Consider the following 22,189-nt stretch of genomic DNA (forward strand, 5'->3'; position numbering starts at 1 on the left):
TTCATTGCCACATGCATGGGAAAAATTAGAGGGAACACTGGTCGCAGGTCTCGATTATCGGGACCACGCCTCTGCCTGGCTTGGGTCCAGGAGGGGTGGCTTCGGGCCTGTATGCTGAAGCAGTGAAGCAGCCTTGAGTGCTGACAGCCCTCTGTGCTGTTTGTGTGTGGCCTTGTGCATCATTACAACCCCCTTGAGTGCGAGCCTGTGTGCCGTAGGGGAGAGGCCTAGTAGTACTGTTTGAGTAGAGCCTTGTGTGCCACCATTGCACTTACCCTGTGTGCTGTCAGGGAGTGGCCCTGTGCGCTGCTGGTGCTGCAGCCGTGTGCACTGCTGAAAGGAGTACACTTGTTGGAGCAAGTGAAATAGACTCCAGCAACGCACTCAGCTCTACAAAGGGACTGCAGCCAAAGAGCCCAGCTCTGAGATGGATCTGAACCTCACTGCAGTCTCAGAAAGCAGCAGTTATTTGTTAATTGATTGAAGCAGGCTTTGAAAGGCAAGCCTCACTTAGAGCAGAATCCAATCCCATCTGCTTAGTGGATTTGAACTGGTATTAGTAGCACTGTGCTTTTGGTAATACGCCAGACGTTGCTGGGTACTGCAACTGTTGTCATCCTAGGAATTTCAGCAGAAGACTTAAGTGCCTTGTGGGGATCAGCACTCACACACATGGGGAGAATGGATGGCTGCCACAAATAAAATTCCCTGGATGCGTGTGTGCATTTATTTGGAAAGGGAAAGAACCCCTGGGCGGTGAGTTTGCTCAAGGGAGGTGATGCTTATGCCACCTTGCGTAGTAAATGGGAGGGCTTTGTACTGGATGAGCCCAAACCCACAAAAAAGGAAAGAAAAAGGGCTTTGATGTACGGGCTATATGTAGTGTCGGAGAAAAACTCAGTTCTCGCTTTTTCGTTTGGGTGCAGCAAAATCAAATACTTTATTATTTCTCCAGTAATTACAATGGAGGGAGAGAGTGCCATAGGACACAGGGTCGCCCAGTCCTGGACAGGTCTCTCAACTGGTAAACAATTACAGCAAGCCTTTATACTTTTGTTACAGACAATAACTAGCAATAATACAGACAATAGAGAGCAACAACTACATTTTGTTTATACATAAGCCATTCTGCTATCTTGTTTGTCTCACTCCTAAGAAAAAGCAAGCCTGCATATTTGGTTATCAGTTACAAGGTCGTAATAACTTTGTACACAGTTCTTTCCCTATGTCTCACACTATCCTTGCTTCTACAAATCTCACGTCATTAGGGTTACAGCTGGGCTAACTCTTGCTAACTGTCATGTATTAAGATCCCCTTCAAATCCTTATTAATTCTTTCCCTGCTTCCACAGTAGCTAGTAGGGAGCTCGACGGGCACTGCAGAAGTTGAAATAGCCCAGCTAAAAGACCAGGTTAAGGCCCAGGATACTGAGATGGAAAAATGGGTGGAATGGAGGGTATGTAACCCAGTAGGCAGACTAGATCGGCAAGTTCAGTAAGCAGCCTAGTCTCCAAGAGGGAGAAAGAAATCTCCATACTGACAACTAAACGAGGAATCGCAGGCAGCGATTCGAGAGTTGATGATAGAACTCCAGCACAGCCAAAACCAGCACCAGCAGGCAGAACACAACAGGAAAGGATTAGAAAGTTTGAACACAAGCTAAAGCAAACCAAGGGGCTTCTCAATGCTATTGGTCAGGACCCTCTAAGGAAGAACCCAGAAGAGTCAAGCTCAAACAGCAGCAGCTCTGATGAATCTGAAGAGGCAGAAGTTCTTCGGAAAACAGTATGTCATGCAGAGACGTCAGCACCGCCAGAAACAAAGAGACCCAAAGAGGGAAGAAGCCTGCCTTTGGCCCTGGTGGCCACCACCATAGTCAGTTATGGACCAGGGTCATCAGGGTTGACTGAAATGCAGCATGAAATAAAACCGTATACCCTGGAGCAGGCAAGGGCCATGGAGAAAGCCTCAGGCCCCCTCAATAAGGAGACATCTCTTGAGCGGCTTGCTAAAGTAAATTTCCTTCTTGGAATTAGGAGGATGCAGTGGCTCTAATCAAGGAGTGCATGCAAGGAGAAGACTTTGGCGCCCTCCTTGTTGACATTCAGGTTGCTGATACAGAGACCTCACTCCAGTTATATGACGGTTTGCTCAGGTTCTACACCAGAACCTGATAGGCCGGTACTATTCCGAAAGGCAGAGAGCACATGAGTGGCCTGAGAAATACTTAAACCGAAAAAAGTTGCTGTACTGGATAGCTGGGGTTATGTCATGCGACACTCTGGAGTTCATTGAGGCGGTGCTGCAGGGACTGATCCCCCACAAGACAGATTAGCTTCCTTTGACTCTTTGGATTTAAGGAATCTCAAATTCCTCATGCTGAAAATGTGCAATGATTCAAGAATGAAAACATACTGCTGGCAGCTGCTGTTACAGCACAGGAGTTCTGGAGTAACATGTACCTGTTTGAGGACACCTACAAGCCCTTAGCTAAAGTTGCTTTGCTTTTCTTGTCCCTGTTTTCTACTATGGTGCTGTGTGAGAGGGCATTCAGTGCACTTCATTTCCTGAAAAACAAGTACTGAAAGTGCCTCACTGATGCTAACTTCTAAGCTTCTCTTCTAATTTCACAGGCAATCCAATATCCTGCAAACTTTCCTTTTAAAAAGCTGTTGAGTTATTGTAAGTAATCTGATCCACACAACAGATGTGGTAAAACCCAGAACCTTTGTCACACTGTATTTCTATTATGTTTTTTGTTAATATTATTATTTGATTTATTTTTTTTGGTCAGATGGAAATTTTTTATTTCAGAAACAATTTGCAGACTTTTTTATTATTATTTGGACTGCTATTATGTCAAAACATTTTTAATTTTACATCAGAATTGTTGTACAACTACTTTTTACCAAAAAAAGCAAAACAACAATAAAAAAAAAGACAAGAACGTGCAAAGCACCTTATTTCTGTTTAGATTTTGTTAGGTCCAGTAATGAATAGAGAGAACTGCATTTTTTTTATTGAGTCTGCAGAAGAAAACCCAAAACCTTAGATAAATAATTTACAATGATTTGTATGTATATATTACTTTATTAACTTTTAGGAAAAATAATTTTAGGGAAAAAAGTGTCAGTGCAGACACCAGCAAGGGTTGGTGACCACACTCTGAGGTCACCAAAATTTTGCTGAGATCCCTTGCTCTAGGACCTCACCTGTCCTCAAAGATTATTGCTAATGTTTCTGAGATTGCTTCCATTAGTTCCTTATGTAGCCTAAGATTAATTTTGTCAAAGGCTCTACTGAGCTGAATCCAGCTAACTTATCTAAATATTTAGCCTGTTCTTTCCTTACTTTGGCTTGCATTCCTTCCCCTTTATTAATAATCACTTGTGGATGTGGTCACCATTAACCGTTGTCAGCAATGACTGAAGCAAAATCGGCCTTAAACACTTCAGCCTTTTTGATGGCATCAGTTATTAACTCTCCTTCCCCACCAAGTAACAGACCTACACTTTCCTTCATCTTTCTCTCATTCCTAGCGTATATAACGAACCTCTTCTGACTGCCTTCCTGTGGCCCGTGCAGGCTGTAACTTGCTTTGTCCCTTAGCCTTTCTGCTGTTTTCCCTGAGTACCTGGACACCTCTTTTGTTCTCTTTAGCAACTTGTCCAAATCCCCAGTTGGGGTAGGGTTCCTTGTTTGGCGCTCAGCGCATTACTGGCCTGCCGCTACCTCTGCCTTTCCTTTGCCGCAGGACCGTTTCCAGTTGTGCCTTTTCGCCTGTCTGCCAGCTCTCCCGGGCGCCGCCTTCCTCAGGTTTTTCCAGACGCTGCGCGTGTATGGAACGGGCGCAGACACAGCGCGCGGGGTAAACGGTTCGCCCAGGGCCCCCCACAGACACCCGCAGCACGGGGGGGGGGCGTTACCACAGGCACCCCTGGGCCCAGCGCACCCCTCGGCGCCTCGCTCCCTGCTCCTGCGCGCGGCGACGCCCTCTCCGCCCCGCCCCGCGGGCTGCGCCGCCAGCCCTCCACAGGGCTCCTTGCGTGTCTCGCCTCCGCCTGCCCCTCCCGCGCGGGCCTGGCTGGGGGACGCGGGCCTAGCGGGGTTCCGCGCGGCAGCCCGGTCCTAGGCCTGGGGTACGCCGGGGAGTCAGCGCCCCCTGCCCCGGCCCGAGGCTGGAGCAGAACGGCCGAGCCCAGAGAGCTCGCAGCCCCGCCCCCGCAGAGAGAGAGAGAGAGAGGGATGACCCGAGCCACTTAGCGCGCGCGCCTCTAGGCCTCAGTGCCGTTAGCACCGCGCGCCTGCTCACGAGCACGCTCAGAGTCACGTGTCCCGCGCCCTGTTGGAGCGGGGTGGTTGAGTCTCCCGGGGTCTGGCAGGGGGCGCTGCACTAGGCGACACGGCGGCTGCGCCGGGCTCCGGGCGGCCGGTGCTGATCGCGGGCGGGCGGAGGGAGGGAGGCGGTAGCAGCGCTGAGCGATGGCCGGGGAGGACGGAGCCGCCGCCCCCGAGGCTGCGCAGCCCCGCGCGGACCCGAGCCCGGGCAGTGGCGGCGGCGGCTACGACGGCAAGTGCGTCTTCTGCAGGATCGGCCGTCGGGAGGAGCCGGGCACCGCGCTGCTGCCCTGCGAGGTGAGGGGAGCCGGGCACCGACCCCTCCCTGCCGGCCTCTGAGCCCTGCCCCCGCGCGCCTCGCCCCGCGGCCCGGAGGCGTTGTGATCCCACAGTTAAAGGTGTCTAAGCCGGGGTGTCCGGGCATGGCCCTGCAGAGCCGCCAGTGGCAGCGCGGGGCTTGGGCGTGAGCCGGCTGCCAGCCCGGGGCGGGCGGGGCCTGGCTCGGGCAGCGTGGCAGACCCTGGGGTCTGTCTCCTCTTTCGCTGACCCGTCCCCGTGGGAAGAGCAGCCGAAGTTGCTGATCCTGCAGTTGGGAGAAGGAGAATTTCCTCACAGGTCTGGGAAGCAGAGCCCAGGGGCTCCCAAGGGAAGTGCAGGGGTGCCCCGGACTCGACTGAGCAGAAACGCTGCGGAAGGTGCCGTGATTCGTGACTTTATGGATTATTCTCCATTCTCCTCATTACTGAACAGTAACAAGCAAATAAAGCTGTGCAGTCTGTGCTGCAGAGCCAGTGCTGGGATGGTCCAAATCTCAGTAGTTCTAGTTGAATGATCTGTAACTCACCTAATCTACTGTTTTCTAGCTAACTAGTCAGTTCAGGGGCTATCTTCATCTGCTGCTTGTGTAGTGTCTTGCTGCTTGGAACAATATTTAAACTGCCTTAGCTTAAATCATTCTTCCCTGCCTTGCCCAGAAAGTGGGATGGGTGGGGTCCAACAGTAGAGTATGAGGGTAGAACTAAACTTTTTTCAATCTTAAATTTGAGGTTGGGCCGGGGCTTGGGGCAGTAAATATAGCTAAAAATGTGTATTTGAATTAAAATGTCTGGTTTATTCTTTATCATTTCACTTAATCTGTAGGGGAAAATTTAATTTCCAAATGTCAGTAAATGACAGGTTCTTAGTTTTATCCATAATCATTCTGTAGATTAAATATTGTGGTACTGGGCTAATACAATAATTCACAAATTTAAGCCCTGAACCTGCATGGGGCTCTAAGTAAACACAGGGGTCTGCCTGTACAGAGTTCCTTGTGGGTTTGGGGCCGGCATAGCTAAAAAGCTGGAAGATCTCCTACACTAATATGATGGAGATGTTAGTGAGATGTTCATCAGAAAGGCAGTCACTCAAAATTTCTCACTGTTCTGAGCAGTATCCTTACAGTAGGAGAGCATCAGAACTTTGGGGAGGCCTGGATGGAGAGTGGCTGATGATGTAACTATTTACCAGCATTATTGCTTTTTGTGGACTAATTCGAATATACATCTTGTACATCACTGAGATAAATACTTGTGAAGCTAATGCTACAGTTTATAGAACTATAATGTGATTTGAATAACCATAGAGTGCTCCACTGTGTGAATGCCACTTCAGGTCCAGTAAAAGTGATTTTATGTTATCTGCTGTTTTCTAATGTGTTAATTTTAATAAGAGATTAATATGTTGTTGTTGTTCCATTAGTCTGAAGGCCTAGTCTGTTTTAGAGATATCAGACCTGGGGCTCCACACCATTATCTAGTAGTGCCAGTAGAGCATATGGGAAACTGCAAGACTCTAAAGAAAGAGCACATACCACTAGGTAAGACTGTAACTATGGCTATTGCATGAATCAAAAGAAAACAGTTGTGGATCATTGTTTATTCCTGTAGAGATGCATGCCACAGTATATTGTCAATTGTATTGTAGTTTTGAGCATTGTTTATTTTGTGGATAAAGATATATTATGGGAATGGGTAACCGTGTCAGGGTAGATTGATTTAAATCAGATTTTAATCATGACTTAAATCAGCAAACAGAAAGCATTGATTTTAAGTAATTGATTTAAATCTAGTTTTGCAGGTGTACTTTTGGGAGTTCTTTTCCTAAAGAAAGATTGGTATGATTTGGTACTTCATAGTAACCAGAAGGATACACTATATCTATACTTTTATCCAATATATGACATCACACATTTATTCAGATTCTTAATTATTATATTTCTTAGTTAGAAATTAGTGAATGATTCACTTCTTGTTTACTAGATGATACATTTTACTTCTGATTTGTCAAACTGTATTTGGAAGGAAATTGAAATTCAATAAAAATGCACAAACAATATTTTAAAATAGTTTTATTTAACTAAAACAACCTTAACTGTGTTGCATTTAAAAAAAAAGCCTATTACAACAAATTTTGCATTTAAAATGAATTTCTTAAACAAAACACAGAGTATCTGTAGTTAGTGCATTGAACTGATTGACACTGGTCACCATGTCCTTCAGGATTTTAGAACTAGTAAGTATCATCTTTTCACACCTAGTTTTTATTCATAGATTGGAAGAAGAAAAATGCTTTCCTGCTTTTTTCAACTTCTGATTGATTTCTCAATTTTGAATGAACTAGTCCAATTTGAATTGAGCAAATTGAATAAACTGAAATGTAGAAAATATTCTCACTGCACCTGCAGAAGAGGCTAATGCTGTCAAAAGCTGGCTTAGAACATTTTCAAACCCTGCTTCTAGCAGTTAGCGAGTGTATTCCACCAGTTCAGTGGTTTGATTTTTCTTTAAAACTTTGGCAGCAAATATGTACTGCTTGAATATTTATTTCAATTATTTTAATAGATTATATTAAGTTTAGGTCAAGGCCTTGACATAGGTTGTCAAAGTGTATTTAATTATTTTAGTAAACCTTTAAAAATTAAATTTGAAAAGGCTGATTTAAATTTAAAAAGTCAATTTTTTTTGTTTTGTTTTATTAAGAGATCACTGGTTTTCCTCCATCCCAGTATCAGAGGATTACTGGATAGTAGTATATTAGGGCTTGTTTACACAGGGAATTTGACAGGCATAGCTATAGCAGAATAGTTATAATTATTCTGCTGTGGCTATGGTGGTATAAGTCCTCTGTGTGGATACTCTGTTTTGGGTTAATAATTCTACTGTAGCTATGTCAGTCAATTTGCCAGTGTATACAAGCCCTAAGATCCAAGAATATAGCTATTTCTTCTTGTTTGAAGTTGCAGATGTAGTTTAAATTGGTTGAGAATCTTTGTTAGTGCTTCTCATAAAACCTTTTTTTCCTTTGGAGAATGGAGAGAAGAAATAAGTATGTGGAAGATATTTTATTACTAGCTTTACTACCTGGGCTAAATTGGGATATTGTTTATTAATGATGTTGGAAAGATAGTGCAGTTTCTAAAGCTAGGTGCAGTTTCAGTGAGAACAGATTAGATTTTTTTTTTTGTTTAGTTTTTTTAATCAGCTTGTAGCATTCATAAAATGTCAAAGATTTTCTGGTTTAAAAAATCCTGGCCACGCTCCATGATTGCTTTAGTCTGCAAGAAATGTTCTGATTAGCTGTGTATGTTAAGCATCAGAGAGAGAGACTATGACATGTTTATTCTTGTTAACATGAAAATTAATTTTTGTCCTGAGTTTCTCATTCAACCTACTTAAACTTCAAAAATGTTAAAAAAAACCCAAGAATTTAAAAAATGAATCTGAAAGATTCTGGATTAACAGTCCTAGTCCTTGTGTATTCTGGCATTTTTTCTTAACATCTCTTACTGTTTCACTAACACCAGTGCAGCTTGGAGTACTAGTGTAGGCTGGCCTTTGTCCTGTTTGCTGCTGTCAGAAAAATGCTAGGCCCTAGAGATTGAAGTCCTGCAGCTGTCTATAAAACAGATAATCACTGGGGGCAACAGAGCAAACTTCCCCATTCTGACCCACTAATATTCATCAGCATTGGCCTGTAGGTTTTAGGCATGAGAAGATAATTTTTTGGCCTTGCTGAAGCTGCCAAAAAATGGTGCCAAAATATGGGTGGAAGTTTTTTGATGTGGAAGTTTGACCACTAAAGTGGATGGACACCACCGTTGCATTTCACTTTCATCATCAGACAGCCACATCTAACAATCTGCACTAGATACAAATCAGCGAAGGGTTTGTATTTAATTATCAATCCCATGAGTTTTCCAATTTATCCCTGCTACTAAATTGTTAAAAAATTTAAAATAGTATTTTACAAAACAATCCTTATAGACTGGAAGAGTTTGGGGCTGTTACAGAGAAGTACCCATTTTTTTAGATTTCTCATTATTTAGAGGCGTTTAGTGCATTACATTTAGAGTTTACATTCAATTTAACCTCTTTTCTACTTAGTGGAGAAAATGATGGAAGCTGGAAAGAACATCCTTCAGCAAAATAATTTTACTGACTTGAACGATATAAGGTATATAACTTGCTTTCTGGATATAGCTAGTACAGTGTTGACTTTTTTTTACAACGGTACTTTGTCTGATAGTAGTAGCAAGGGCGGCATTGTTAATTGTCTGAGAGAAACGGACTTGGGAGTTGATTAGGATTTGAAATACAGCGTGAGCTTTCTGGTAGAATGCACAAACATGGGACCATAAACTATTCTTCCACTGATACATTTTTAGTGCAGAGTTAATTTGATTTGACTGTTTGGTAAAATATAGCATGATTCTATATGAAATTAGTTTCCTGTTTGTTTTCTAGAATATGTTGAATGTAACAAAATAGTGTTGCAGTTTGAGGTTCGTCAATGGCCAGGCCTTGGGGAAAACTTTAAACAAACTTCAAAAGGCTGCCCTGACCAGGTGCCAGTAGCATGCTTTGGAGTCCAAAGTCCTGGCCCTATCCATATGGAACCCTGGGTCTCTATCTGAGATGAGTTTGAATGTGGTTGAGCTTATGCTAGTCTCAAATGCTGTTTTAAAGAATTTGTTTGAAAAGAGTTGGGCCCCTGCCATGCTAGCAAGCAAAACCGTGTTTCAAATATCAAAAGTGCTTTAAAAACATATTTAAATACTTTGGGCTTGAACCATGTTTCCCAGAATGGATAGGCACATATTTTTGTGGCTGAAGAAGTTGGAGGGTACCTTTCATTTAGGAGACAGCTTATTGCTGATTTCACTGTTAAATGTGATGCATTTTTGGTAGTATGTTAAAATCTTCTTTTTCTTAATAGGAAAATATATTTAACTGCTAACATTAAGTGAGAAATAATGCCCTAAATTGAGATATTGTCTTGACAGCCTGAGTGAAGGAAGGGGGTATTAATGTTACTGTATGAACCCTTGACTTAAACAAATAAAAATACCCCTTAACACATATTGTAGCTTCTGTCATTTCAATTTTATGACTTTGTGGGGGGAAAAGCGGTGAAAATTTAAAAAAAAATTGTTTGGTCACATAAATATTTGTGTTTGCTGTTAGATCTGTGAAGTAATTCTGGTACTCCAGGCAAAAATCTACAGTTCAACACAATCAGCCCATGACACAGTTTTAAGCTGTTCTAGCCTCTGTCTGAATTAATGCAGCTGATTTTTTCCCCTCCCCCACTCTTCTCAAGGATGGGATTCCACTGGCCTCCATTCTGCTCAATATCTCACTTACATCTTCATGTCCTGGCCCCAGCCAGTCAGTTGGGATTCTTGTCCAGGATGATATACAGAATCAATTCCTATTGGTTTATCACGGTAAGTGCAGCACAGTTGGTTTGGTAGGTTTCCAGTTACAAGCATAAAAAGTGAAAGCTTTCAAATGATTTGAAATAGTGATCTGCTCGGGCCTAATTTTAAAGACTGCTCCAAATCCAATGTGCCCCATAGCCAACCTAAACCATACCCAAGCCTCAGAGGTAGAGTTGTTTTCAGACCCAGCCCAACTTGAATCCAACACTTCCCTCTGAACCTGAATTATTGTCACACCCACATCCTGGGGGCTCAGTATGGTGAGCGCTGCTTTTCTCCATGCCTGCAATCCATCTCTGGTGAAGTTGGAAAGTTGCTGTGCTGTGGAGTGAGTGTGCCAACGAGTCATAGAACTTCCCACTCCTCCTCATACACAGCACAGCAAGGTGTCAGTGGGCAGCAAGAACAGGGCATGCAGCTGTTGGTGCACCGACCCCATGGGTAGGAGAAGGAGATTAGAGCCTACTCAACACAAGCCTGAGGTGTTTCGACTGTTTTCAGATCTAACCTAATACTTGTAGTCGGGTCCCACTGGGTTTGGGTCATAGAATTTAAGACCATAAGGAACCATTGTGATCATCTGATCTGACCTACATGTTGTAGGCCACAGAACTGCATCCACTCACTCCAGTAATAGACCTGTAGCCTCTGGGTGAGTTTCTGAAGTCCTCAAATAATGATTAAAAGACTTCAAGTTACAGAGAATCCACAATTTACTCTAGTTAACCCGCAAGTGTCCTGTGCTGCAGAGGAAGGGTTGCAAGGTTCTAGTTTGAAATGTATAATACAATGCAAAAATCTTTAGTTATCCATGTTAAAACTACTGTTTGAACAGTTATTTTGAGAAAGACATTTGTATAATTTTTAATTCAGAATTACTTACAACTTCCTTGAGCAAATGTCAAGGTAAAACTCAGTGTGCTTTACTTGACCGTTTACAGCCATTTCCTTTTTAAGGCAAATGTGGTGTTAAAATATGAGTCGGACAAACTATTGTGTAGTTTTAGATCTAATATATGGCCTATATTAAACATGCAAATACAGTAAAACTTGGAAACAAGAAAAAATACTTGTGAGCAGTGTGGTAGCCTAAGAGACTGTTCATAGAATGTCCGGGTTGGCAGGAGGTCATCTCGTCCAACCCCCCTGCTCAAAGCAGGACCAATCCCCAGACAAATTTTTGCCTCAGATTCCTAAATGGCCACCTCAAGGATCGAACTCACAACCCTGGGTTTAGCAAGCCAGTGCTCAAACCACTGAGCTATCCCTCCCTCAGTTGTTAATGGGATACATGGCATTTTGCCAGTTCAGTCCTGGTTGAGTGAAAAGTTACTGCCATTTGATGACTGCTGTTCAGTTGCTTATGTGCTGTTTTGCTGGTCTCAGTCCAGTCCACAAATGTCCACTTCACAAAAAATTTTCGGTTGCAGCAAAAGTACCAAATAGTGCCAAATCTCCACTGAGAGGATTAAGAGCAGAATTGGCATGGAGACTGAATAATTTACTAATCTTGAGAAGTTATCTTTTAAGGGTTGAGGCATGCTGGCAGGGCAGGGTGGGGAAGGCTTCTGGGCTACAGCTGTGTTGAATAAACAGAAAAACCTACACTTTTAGTGCAGCAGCATTATCCTGTTAAGTGAGACAGACCCTCCACATAAGTGCTAGAAAAATCCCTGCCTTGCCTTTGGCTTAAGGGAGTGTTGCTGGGACATAGGATCTGTAAAGGTAAATAAAAAGCCAAGAGAGGGCCCCTTTAATTTTCTGAGATGACATTATAAAGATAAATACAAATAACATAAAATGGAAAACATACTTGAATTTTTGACACTTGATTTTGAAAGAATGGAAATCAAGATTCAGAATTATATTAAATTATAGAACTCAAAATTTAATTACCTGACTTTAATAGCAAATGAACTGTAAGGGTATTTAACCTTGTTTAATTGTCCTCACCAGGTGAGCTTGGTAACATGCTAGAGGTCTGGTGTCCCTTAACAGTTAGCAAGTATATTAATGACTTGAAGGCAAGTGTTGAGGCACTTAAGCGGCTTGCGTTTTTAGGTTCCGGTACCTAGTGAGTCTCAGTAAGACCTCAGACACATGTTCAAATGGAAAGGATAACTTAATAGGACTGGCAGAAAAGGTCAGAAATACCCTATTACAATTGTCAACCGAGTTGCTCCTAACTTGGCTCTTAAGGGCCATCTAAAATTGGTTTAGGGCTCCTCATGCCTAATACCTAGTGTGCCCCAGTTTAGTCTGCTAAAGGATTTTGAATATCCTTGGAAATCCTTTAGTAAGTTCCACATTATGTCTCACTTGGGGCCCCCTCCACATTGTCCTTCCATGTTGATGAGTCACCCGTAGGCTGCCCTACCTTTGCTTGGCTAGGTGTCCAAGTATGAAGTCGTCAGCAGTACCAGCTCCTTGTGCCCCAGCTTTCATAACTCAGCTGTTTCTAAGCATACTTCTCTTAGGTTTCCAAAACACCCTGCCTGGGTGACCCACACTTGACCAGTCATCATCCCAATTGTCTCAAAACTTTCTCCTTTTTCTGCTGACCTACTAACCCTCCAGTGGTAGAGGGAGAAAACTAGTGAATCTGTTGCTCTAGCAGATTTAACTTCTGGTTTACATCCTGGCTATGTGAAGCAAGAAGCTCTCACTGTTCTGCTTAATGTATCTGGTACATATTTACCTTAAACTAAGGGTATGTCTACACTACGAAATTAGGTCGATTTAATAGAAGTTGATTTTTTTAGAAATTTATTTGATACAGTCAATTGTGTGTGTGTGTGTCCCCACTAAGCGCATTAAGTCGGCGGGATGCGTTCACAGTATCGAGGCTAGCGTCGACTTTCGGAGCATTGCACTGTGGTAGCTATCCCACAGTTCCCACAGTCTCTGCTGCCCATTGGAATTCTGGTTTGAGCTCCCAATGCCTGATGGGGCAAAAACATTGTTGCGGGTGGTTCTGGGTACATGTCGTCAGGCCCCCCTCCCTCCCTCCGTGAAAGCAACGGCAAAAAATCGTTTCTCGCCATTTTTCCTGGGTTACCCATGCAGACGACATACCATGGCAAGCATGGAGCCGGCTCAACTCACTGTCACCGTATGTCTCCTGGGTGCTGCTGGCAGACACGGTACTGCAGTGCTACACAGCAGCATCCCCTTGCCTTGCCTTGCGGATGGCCGATGGTACAATACGACTGCTAGCCGTCGTCTTCGTCCCGTGGGTGCTCCGGGTCGGCCTTGGTGAGGTCGGTTGGGGGCACCTGGACAAAAATGGGAATGACTCCAGGTCATTCTCTTCTTTAAGTTTCGTCTAATGGAGATTCAGTCCTGCCTGGAATATCATGCCAGCTGGAGGCTTCTGCCTCAGGCTGCTTTCCCAGTTGGCAGCACCATGCGGTCACACCTACCCCTTGCTCCCATGGCTCATGAAGCCTGGACAGTAGTAAGGAGCAGTTCAACTATAGGCTGAGCAAGTGCATAAGGGTGGTAGAATGTGCCTTTGGACATTTAAAAGCTCACTGGCGCAGTTTACTGACTCGGTTAGACCTCAGCGAAACCAATATTCCCATCATTATTACTGCTTGCTGTGTGCTCCACAATATCTGTGAGAGTAAGGGGTAGATGTTTATGGTGGGGTGGGAGGTTGAGGCAAATCGCCTGGCTGCTGATTACGCGCAGCCAGACACCAGGGTGGTTAGAAGAGCACAGCAGGACGCGCTGTGCATCAGAGAAGCTTTGAAAACCAGTTTCATGACTGGCCAGGCTACAGTGTGAAAGTTCTGTTTGTTTCTCCTTGATGAAAACCTGCCCCCTTGGTTCACTCTACTTCCCTGTAAGCCAACTGTCCTCCCCTCCCGCCTTTGATCTCCGCTTGCAGAGGCAATAAAGTCATTGTTTCAAATTCATGCATTCTTTATTAATTCGTCACAGAAATGGGATAACTGCCAAGGTAGCCCGGGAGGGGTGGGGAAGGAGGGAAGCACAGCGGTGGGGTAGTTGTAGGGGCACCCCCTAGAATGGCATGCAGCTCATCATAGAAGTGGCATGTCTGGGGCTCTGACCCAGAGTGGCCGTTTGCCTCTCTTGTTCTTTGGTAGGCTTCATGCGGCACTGCTGCGGGTCCCCATTATAACCTTTGTCCTTCATGCCCTTGGAGATTTTTTCAAATATTTGGGCATTTCATCTTTTGGAATGGAGTTCGGATAGCATGGATTTGTCTCCCCATAGAGCGATCAGATGCAGTACCTCCCGTTTGGTCCATGCTGGAGCTGTTTTGCGATTCTGGGACTCCGTGGTCACCTGTGCTGATGAGGTCTGCATGGTCACCTGTGCTGATCAGCTCGCTACGCTGGCCAAACAGGAAATGAAATTCAAAAGTTCGCGGGGCTTTTCCTGTCTACCTGGCCAGTGCATCTGAGTTGAGAGTGCTGTCCAGAGCTGTCACAATGGAGCACTCTGGGACAGCCAATACCGTCGAATTGCATCGACACTACCCCAAATTCAACCCAGCAGGGTCGATTTCAGCGCTAATCCCCTTGTCGGGGAGGAGTACTGAAATAGATTTTAAGAGCCCTTTAAATCTCTGGACGGGTGCTGCTAAATTCGACCTAAACTCATAGTGAGGTCCAGGGTTAAATGTGTTGCTTTCAGTGGGATATTCTGGATTTATGGAAGACCAGTTATTAAACTGGAAATCCATCGGCCATAGGGTTAATATCTTGCTTCTTTTTTCCTGCAGGCTGAACAGCTGATTGAACGACTGCAGACTGAAAATGCTGCCAGTTGAAAGCACCTTGCCTAGTTCTGGATCACATATCAATTTAGATTTTGTTCTTTGAACTCTGATTAAGATTATACAGTTTGGTGCAACTATTTGTTAGGGTTTTTTTTTAAGAAAAGGAAAAGCTTGAATTGATTGCCTATTCCTTCAGGGCAAGAAACTTTTGATTGTCTACCTAATTCTTAATGTATGTATACTCAAGTTTTCTGATAATAGATGCAAAATATTTGACTGGAAAATAGAGTAATATATAAAACACTAGTTCTAGTAAAACAGAGTATAAACAGTAATGGTTTGAATGTATTAAAACTGGGAAAATTTTCAACAGTAACTATTAATAGCATGTACACTGTACCAAGTTGAATGGTTAAAATTGGAATCTAGCTTTTCTATTTAAAAAAAAATTGGGGAATACAATAGTGTTTAAAACGTACAGGTTTCCTTTAGTACTTGCATGAGTCATGCTGGTGATGTCTAGTTCTTAGTAGGTACAGTGCTAAAGATAGACACTACTGTTCTTTGGTGCTAAACCATCACTGTATCTTGCATGGTAATGGTCTGTAGCAAGTGCTAAACATAACATATTGAGCCCAGAATATGATGATGCTTTAGAACATAGAATTTAGTTTAAATGTGTGTAGGAATGTTTATATGATGGACTTGGATTAAGATTGTTACTCATCTTGAATATTAATTCTCTAAATAATTTAACTATACATTTAAAAATCTTGTCAAGAGTTTGGATGGATTGAATTAACACACTTGCCTCTGGGAATCAAGTTTAAACTAGAACCTAGATTAAGGACTTGTCTACACAGTGCATTAGTCAGCGCTAGAAGAGCGGGGTGTAAATTCTAGTGTACATTACTCTGTTGCATACTAACTAGCCTGTGTGGCTCCTGCTGGAACGCACTAAAAGATCCCTAGTGTGTGTGAATGTAGTCCTGTTTCAAACAGTACTACATTCACACACACTAGGGATCTTTTAATGCAGTGGTCCCCAACGCGGTGCCCGCGAGCGCCATGGCACCCGCTGGGGCATCTGTCTGCGCCTGCCTACTGGCCCACGGACAAGCATCCGCCGAAATGCTGCCGAAAAGCAGCAACGTCAAGAGGCGTTGCTGCCGAAATGCCGCTGAAAAGCAGCGTCATCAAGAGGTGTTGACGCTGATTTTCGGCGGCATTTCAGTGGTGACGCCTCTTGACGTTGTGCTTCTCGGTGGCATTTCGGCAGATGCTTGTCTGCTGGCCACTGTCCTCGGTGTCTCGTTGTCCAGCGCCCGCCAGATGAAAAAGGTTGGGGACCACTGTTTTAGTGCATGCCCGTGAGGTTCACATGGGCCAGTTAGTTTGCAACATGGTAGTGTGCACTAGAATTTTACATCCTTCTCGTGCAGACGAACACACTGGGTAGACAAGCCCTAACATATGGTTCTACTGAATGTCACTCGGATTTACTTATGCCATGGCTAAATTTGACTCCTAACTATTATAGGTCACAAGATAAATTGTTCACTGATGGTGGGTCACTGATGGTGTTGTTCTTGAGCTCACCACACACAACTACCATATAATCTGATAGATTTTGGCATATCTGGGACTCAGGTAAAGCCCAAATCTGAAATATTCATGTGATGCGGTGTCAAAGAGTTGCATGAGGTGGTGTTCACAGGGCCTGTCTGCACTGTGTCTGGCTTTGGCCTGTGCTGTCGGTCCCTCATTTTTATAAGCACCAAATTAATTCAGATCATTTGAAAAGAAGATAAAATTTCAGGACAATAATTTTATCCCTTGTTTGTTTGGTGTTTTTTTTTTGTTTGTTTGTTTCTACCAAACTATTTTGCATTTACCTAATTGAAACCAGTGCCCTTAGCATCTACGTGTTAACAGCCAAGGTAGTGGTTATCCATTGCACCTGCAGGTTTCTCTGAGAAGTCTTGAAGTGTTTGCCACGGATCCTGTTGCCTTACTCATGCAATGTTTTGTAATGTTTATTTATGTAACACCTTACTTGTATATAGTACTTGAAGTGTTAAGAATATGCAGACCAAAGAACAAAATTCCCTGCCATAAAGAGCTTGCTTCTGTCTATCTTTTCTCTGAGACATTGCACTTAGGCTATCTCTGCAGTTGGAGCTGAGGGTGTGGTTCCCGGACATACCTGTGCTAGCTTTGCTTAAGTTAGCATGCTAAAAATAGCAGTGTAATTTATGGTGGGGGGGGGGAGGCATGAGCTGTGGCATGAGCTAGCTATCCTGCTTGTATCCCACCCAGACCCAGTGGTTACCTTCTCAAGGCAGCTAGCCCATGCTGCCACTTGCTGCTGCCTGTGTGACTCTGGCTACACTGCTATTTTTAGCATGCTAGATTGATCAAAGCTAGCACTGGTACCGGAGCTGGGAAACGCATCTTCAGCTCCAAATATAGATGCAGTGTTAGTGTCTTGATCCTCTTGTTACAGGGGATTGGCTTGTAATTTACAGTACTTTGGAGTCTGGTTTATTTCAGGATGGTGCTAGGAAGACTTTGATTCATTCCTTTCAATAATTAGGGGATCAACTCACACATCCTAACTTGATTAAAATATTAGGATGCCAATATATTAACATCTTTTTTAAAACAGTGTTAAAAATACTGCTCATGAATATTGTGGTAGTGAGTTAATTTATGTAACTATATTTAACTGATATGCATCATTACAACCTACTTTTATGAGCCAGTTTTAAAATATTGTGGAAAAGCTTGATAAAAACCAGAAGTAGTAAATGTTAACCTAGGCTTCTTGGAATATTTTATAATTCTGTCAGAGGTAGATGGTTGAATTTAACTGTTATATTCTTAGGTGTCATACCTTTGCAGAGCTGCTAAAATGTGAAAATGAAAAGTATCTTAACTCTGATATAGAAAATGTAGACAGGGTCACATTCAGTGCTTAGAATGAAACTCTAGTGGGACAGATGGTGCTGGAAACTGTTAATGGGAAACAGAAACTTTCATTTCTGGGTTGCTAGTTCCAATTCAGTCTAGGCTGGTAATGACAAAACAACAAAACCACATTGCCATTTAATGGCTGTTCAGTGGCTTATATAAACAAAATTTAGTTTTAATCAAGTTAATAGGGGATGGGTATTTACATCACAAAGAACACCATAATTAACAATTACTCCCTGTTTTTGGTAGATACTAAGGTCAAAGACTGAATGACCTTTTCACCAACTAAAGACTAAACCTTTATAGCTGAGTCATAGTCAGGGTTGTGTGTGGCAGTAGTCACTACTGTTGCCCTGTTAGACGTGCCCTTGCCCATACTGTCATTTTTCCCAGGGTAAAATTAAATTGGGAATTTAGTGTACAGTGTTTGCCCAACTGTACTTGTAAAATGAGACTCTACTCTGGAAAGAGACAATGTATAAACAGGACAGCCTTACTCAGCTGCGTATATTTAGAATTGCCTATTCAATTTTAGTTAATAAATTTTTACCTCCAGAAAGATCAGCACCTCATATCAAGAGTTAGATTTTATTACATCTTGAGCATCAATGGAATTTTGTAAATTCCAGCCAGTTATATGTGTGCAAACCTCACTCGACACAATAGGGTTATAAGGGTATAATGAGGGCATAATTTTGCCTGCAAAAACCTTTTTGTGATGTGCAAGATTGAAAGAAGCCAACTTGATTCTGAGATTAGATTGTTTACAGGGCTGGCTGTTAACATTTAATTGTAAATGGAGCTACAGAAACTGAGACAAACAGAACCTCACACAGCTTTTCTTAGGCCATGTCTACACTAGCACGTCTGCACAATTTTTATTGCTCAGGGTGTGAAAAAACACACTCTCAGCAACGTGAGTTTTGCCGGTGTAAGCACTTGTGTGCACAGCTCTATATTGGTGGGACAGCATCTCCCATCGACATTGCTACCGCCAATCGTTGAGCTGGTTTTATGTCAACAGCAGAGCTCTCTCCTGTTGGCATAATGTGGTTACATGCGCGATCTTAGTGGCACAGCTGTATCGGTACAGCTCTGCTGCTGTAAGCTTGCCAGTGTAGACATGGAGAAGTACTTCTCAGTGTAGATTTTCACTTTGTTTCCTTTGGGGGCTGACTAAGTTCATGGTGGACCTGTTGGGAGTAGTAAGTTTGCTTCTTGAAAAGGGCACTGTCAGTGTTAATAACTTAAATAAAAAAGTAAGAATTTTTTTTCTGATTTCTTAAAGCTTCCTGCTCCTTGTGGATATTTATAAAGGTTTTATTTTTAGTAAGACAGTGGATAGACTTGTTCCTTCTCTTCTCCCCCACTTGTTTCTCCCACCCTCTTTAATAGCACTGAAATAAAGGCTTCCCCCATCCCCTAAGAAATGAACACCACTCTAGCTACCTCTGCTCATGGGGATGCTCCATGGAAGCCTGGGAAGTGGTCTCAGCTGCCTCAGCCACTGTTCCTTTTGTGGACCCCTGTGGGAGCCTGGAGACTGAAGCAGCTTTCCTCATGTTTATAGTTCTTCTAATGCCTGCAGGGGCCTAGGGTATGAAGGGGTTTCCTAGCCCTGGCTCCTAAGAGGAATAAAACCACCCTTTTGGCCACAAACTCAGGAACATCAAAAGCTCTTCTAGCAATTCAGCAACACCTTCTTGCAGGGCCTGTGACCGAGCATATTTTACACTAGAGCTGAAAGGTGTAAATTCCAGCTTGACATGACATACCAATGCTACCTCTGACTGAACTAGTGTGCTAAAAAGGGTGGAGGTGTAATGGGAGGGCGGGTGGGATAACTTCCTGAGTACCCACTTAGGGTCTCTTGGGATCATAGTTGGGGGAGTAGCCCCTCATCCCACGGTGGCTATATGCTTTAACCTGTTAACTTGATCATAGCTAGAATGGCTGTGTTCTCAAGCTGGAATTTACAGATTCCAGTTTCAGTCTAGGCATACCCTTAAGCTGCAATGTAAATTTTCCTTTCCCCGCACTGAGAACAGAGCTTGAGATTAATGCTAAAGTAAGTACCAGCAACTAAACTGTAATATGGTTTAAACACAGTGCATTTGATAGCACCAAGTAAAAAGGAAATATTTCCTTAGACATCTTAGTGACAGGGCTGTTCAGCATCATAAATACAAAAAGTTCCACTAATGTAATTTAAGTTGACAATGATCCTTCAAGTTATTTTGGGGTGTATTCCTTTCATGCTAATTATAGATCAACACTTTGTTTGCCCACCTTATTTTAAACTGGTGTTAACAAAAGGTGCTGCATAAGAAAAACATTTCACATGTTCAACTGTTGCATGATGATATTTATTAAACTGCTGGCACTGTGCTCAATGCTTCACAAGATAAAGCCTGTCCCAAAGAACTTACACACTCAGCTGAATAGACACAGAGTGGACAGGTCACAACTGGAAGACAAATGAAGGAATATGTTTGTTTTTTTTCTTTTGGTAGCTTATGTTAAGTTGCTCACTACTTGTGGGAACCTAGAAAAAGTTAATCTTTTAGGAAGGATTGGAAGGAAGAAAAGAAAGTGACTTGGCAGAGCAAAAGTAGGAATTTTAATATGATCAAAATCAAGGTTTGCTACTGAATGTGTGGCAATTTAAAATATCAAAAAACAGAACCCAACCCAATAAAAATAAATGGTAAAAATTTTCCTGGTAAATTAATGTATTCCCAAGCTCTCTTATGAGTGGCAGTGGTGGTTGTAATCAGTTTAGCTGATCGTAATGATTATGTGCAGTTATGTAGTGCTTTTTCAGCTGTAGATCTCAAAGTGCTTTTCAAAGGTGAGTTACCCCATGCTACACTGGGGTACCTACGGCAAGAAAGATTTAAGTATTTGGTCTGCATCATACATACAACTAGTGAATATTAGAGCTGGGATTAGAAGCCAGGTCTGCATCCCAGTCTCATGCTCTACCCACTATACTTAATGGTTTCCTGACAAGCTCAGGATTTTATTTTTCACCCCCTGTGAGAACAAATTGGACAACTCTATTCTTTCAAGCTTCTTTTAAGGTATTATCCATTGCTGAAAGCAAGCTAGCAAGGGCATGTATGGGAATAAAAATTTGTCCACTTCTGGCAGGGCACTTTCTGTGCCCCCAGGGCCCGAGGAACTGGCACTCTTCCACCCTCCAGGCTGGAGAAGCTGCTGCTCCTGCTGCGGCCCCAGGGCCGGAGTTGTCATCTCCGGCCCAGGAGCTCACTCTCCCTGCCCTAGCCTCTTGAGTTCTGTGCCCTCCCACCCTTGCACACACCCCTTGCAGGCTGGTGAACTCAGAGCTATGATCTGATCCAGTATGGTTATTCTTACATGCTTAACTATCCCCTGCTATCACTCAGAAGGATTTTCCAGGCTTTAGGGGACTCGTGCATAACTTGTGAACAGGAAACATCTTATTGCACTTAGAATCCCGTGACCTTCTCACTAAGTTTTGTCTAGTAACCTATGTATGTATGATAGGACCAGCCAATTGCGCTCTATCTCCACAAAAGTAGCCTTTCCTCATTCATTTCATTGGACCTTAACTGGCCTGCCTCTATGCCATCCCAATGGGGCTGGAGCAATGGGGTACCACTTTTAAGAGAGGCAGGCTGTTGCTTGCTTTTCCCCAGCAATGCTGATCTGTACCACTGGTCACCCATCAAGGCGTGTCCTACCTAAAAAACACTTCCTAGGAGGAATGATCCACTACTGTAATGAGAAATCAATGGGGTTACAGCATTTAAAACTTAAGCGTACTAGCTGTAAATGTATTTTAAAAAAAACGTGATTCTACTATATGTCCATCTTCATACAATACACATGCACTATTACAGCTACTGAGAAGCACAAGTTTTGACCAATGGCTGTTTGAATATGAAAATTTTCAAGCTTTCTGTATTACTTGAAGTTTGATTTTCATCAAAACAAGCAATTGTTTCAACTGAAACTGAAAAGTGTTCAATTTTCTTTTTCTCTCCAGTTCCAGTGGTAAAAGGAGAGAAGAGGTTAGGGCAGTGGTCCCCAACCTTTTCGTCTGGCAGGCACCAGACAAAGGACCGTGGCAGCAGTGGAGCATCCGCCGAAATGCCGCTGAATTTCTGCGGCATTTCGGCGGCGACACCTCTCGTTGACATCGCTTGTCGGCGGCAAGCAGCGTCATTGAGAGGCGTCGCCACCGAAACGCTGCAGAAATTCGGCGGTGACGCCTCTCTGACGCCGCTTGTCACTGGCAAGCGGCATCATCGAGAGGCGTCACCGCCGAAATGCTGCAAAAATTCGGTGGCATTTCAGTGGATGCTCGACCGCCGGC

General features: G+C 43.3%; 1 protein-coding gene across 1 annotated transcript; it reads left to right on the forward strand.

Annotated features, from left to right (window-relative positions):
• The first annotated feature begins 4,052 nt into the window (after positions 1–4,052).
• Positions 4,053–19,096, forward strand: HINT3 (histidine triad nucleotide binding protein 3). The gene is made up of 5 exons (XM_045010280.1): positions 4,053–4,636; positions 6,080–6,197; positions 8,764–8,833; positions 9,980–10,106; positions 14,854–19,096. The coding sequence occupies exons 1-5, from the start codon at positions 4,484–4,486 to the stop codon at positions 14,899–14,901; spliced, it is 516 nt and encodes a 171-aa protein (XP_044866215.1). The 5' UTR covers positions 4,053–4,483; the 3' UTR covers positions 14,902–19,096.
• Positions 19,097–22,189: the final 3,093 nt, after the last annotated feature.

This window comes from Mauremys mutica, chromosome 3 (assembly GCF_020497125.1).
Source record: "Mauremys mutica isolate MM-2020 ecotype Southern chromosome 3, ASM2049712v1, whole genome shotgun sequence".
NCBI classification, from domain to species: Eukaryota; Metazoa; Chordata; order Testudines; family Geoemydidae; genus Mauremys; species Mauremys mutica.

Excerpts from the sequence above, each read along its gene's own strand:
- HINT3 (XM_045010280.1), top strand. The coding sequence starts at position 4,484 with ATGGCCGGGGAGGACGGAGCCGCCGCCCCCGAGGCTGCGCAGCCCCGC. Across the intron at positions 4,637-6,079 it reads CCGCGCTGCTGCCCTGCGAG|TCTGAAGGCCTAGTCTGTTT; the intron begins GTGAGGGGAGCC and ends TTGTTCCATTAG. Across the intron at positions 6,198-8,763 it reads GAAAGAGCACATACCACTAG|TGGAGAAAATGATGGAAGCT; the intron begins GTAAGACTGTAA and ends TTTTCTACTTAG.